Here is a 1,163-nt window from a genome sequence, read left to right as displayed (position 1 = left end):
GCATGAACATTTTTTTTGTATCGAAAAAATATCGAACCGTGACACCAAAGTATCGAACCGAACCGAACCGTGAATTTTGTGTATCGTTGCACCCCTAGTGTGTGTGTGTGGTGAAGTTTTTGACTTGCTGTCCTGTTTTCAGAATGTAAAATTGGAATAGAAGACTTCTTGGTGCTGGAATTGCTCAGGTGGTTCAAAAATGACTTCTTCACCTGGGTGGACCGTTTGCCCTGCCACCTCTGTGGAGGACAGACTCAGAACGCTCCCTCCCTCAGTCCTAGCACCGATGACCTCCACTGGGGAGCCCAGCGAGTGGAAAACCACTATTGTCAGAGCTGCCGGGTTTCCACCAGATTCCCCAGGTGAGTGTAGGTTATACGTTTGCATTTGGTTGCAAAACAAGTACGGCGAGTTAGGCAGGGATATGTTGCTTTCCACTGCTCGCTGAACAATTTTCTATGTAGAGAACAAAACGAAGACATCAGCAGAATGTAGCATTTGAAGGTATGTTATTAACAAAGATATGGGCAGCGAAACATAAAACAACAAAAAACAAAACATGTTTTAACTAAAAACTGTTAAGAGAAGCAGAATTGTGCTTCACATTGTTCTTGGATCACAAAAAGTTTACAAAATGCAAGAAAAAGAAATATTCAGATGTTCACTGTAGAAATCAAAGACCTACAGAGGCAGAAAATAACTCTAAAACCTAAAAACAACAAATGTTGGAATGTGTGTAGAAAGAAATACTGAAAATTAATAAACACAAATTTCAGAGAATATGGGATATATTAAACAGCATTATTAAAAATAGTTGTGAACAGCACAAGGAGTTCAATATCTTACTGATAACTACATCATAAAGGATGATGGTGCTGACGTAGTTTTAACAGTTAGTTTGTAAACGCTGGATCAAATCTGTCCTGAGCTCCTGCCATCTGAAGACTGGGATCAAAGCCAGATAGAAACACGTGTAAATACAGTAAAGCCACTGATTGTAGTGATAGAGATACAACTGTAAAGAGCGTCACAGAAGGATCTCAGAATCTGTAACATTCACATCAGTGAAGTTCATAACAAAATGAGGTGTGTGTGTGTGTGTGTGTGTGTGTGTGTGTGTGTGTGTGTGTGTGTGTGTGTGTGTGTGTGTGTGTGTGTGTGTG

General features: G+C 40.2%; 1 protein-coding gene across 1 annotated transcript in view; it reads left to right on the top strand.

Moving 5' to 3' along the window:
* ngly1 (N-glycanase 1) overlaps nt 1-1,163 on the top strand; it is an 8,335-nt gene that overhangs the window by 4,196 nt on the left and 2,976 nt on the right. Inside the window, exon 5 of the mRNA XM_005748884.1 lies at nt 143-362. Within this exon, the coding sequence (XP_005748941.1) occupies nt 143-362 (220 nt within the window). The remainder of the gene's footprint in view (nt 1-142; nt 363-1,163) is intronic.

The sequence above is a fragment of the Pundamilia nyererei genome, unplaced genomic scaffold (assembly GCF_000239375.1).
Source record: "Pundamilia nyererei isolate P.nyererei 1_Seehausen unplaced genomic scaffold, PunNye1.0 scaffold00232, whole genome shotgun sequence".
Lineage (NCBI taxonomy): Eukaryota > Metazoa > Chordata > Actinopteri > Cichliformes > Cichlidae > Pundamilia > Pundamilia nyererei.
The sequence above is the reverse complement of the archived record's forward strand: the minus strand, read 5'-3'. Positions and strand labels throughout refer to the sequence as shown.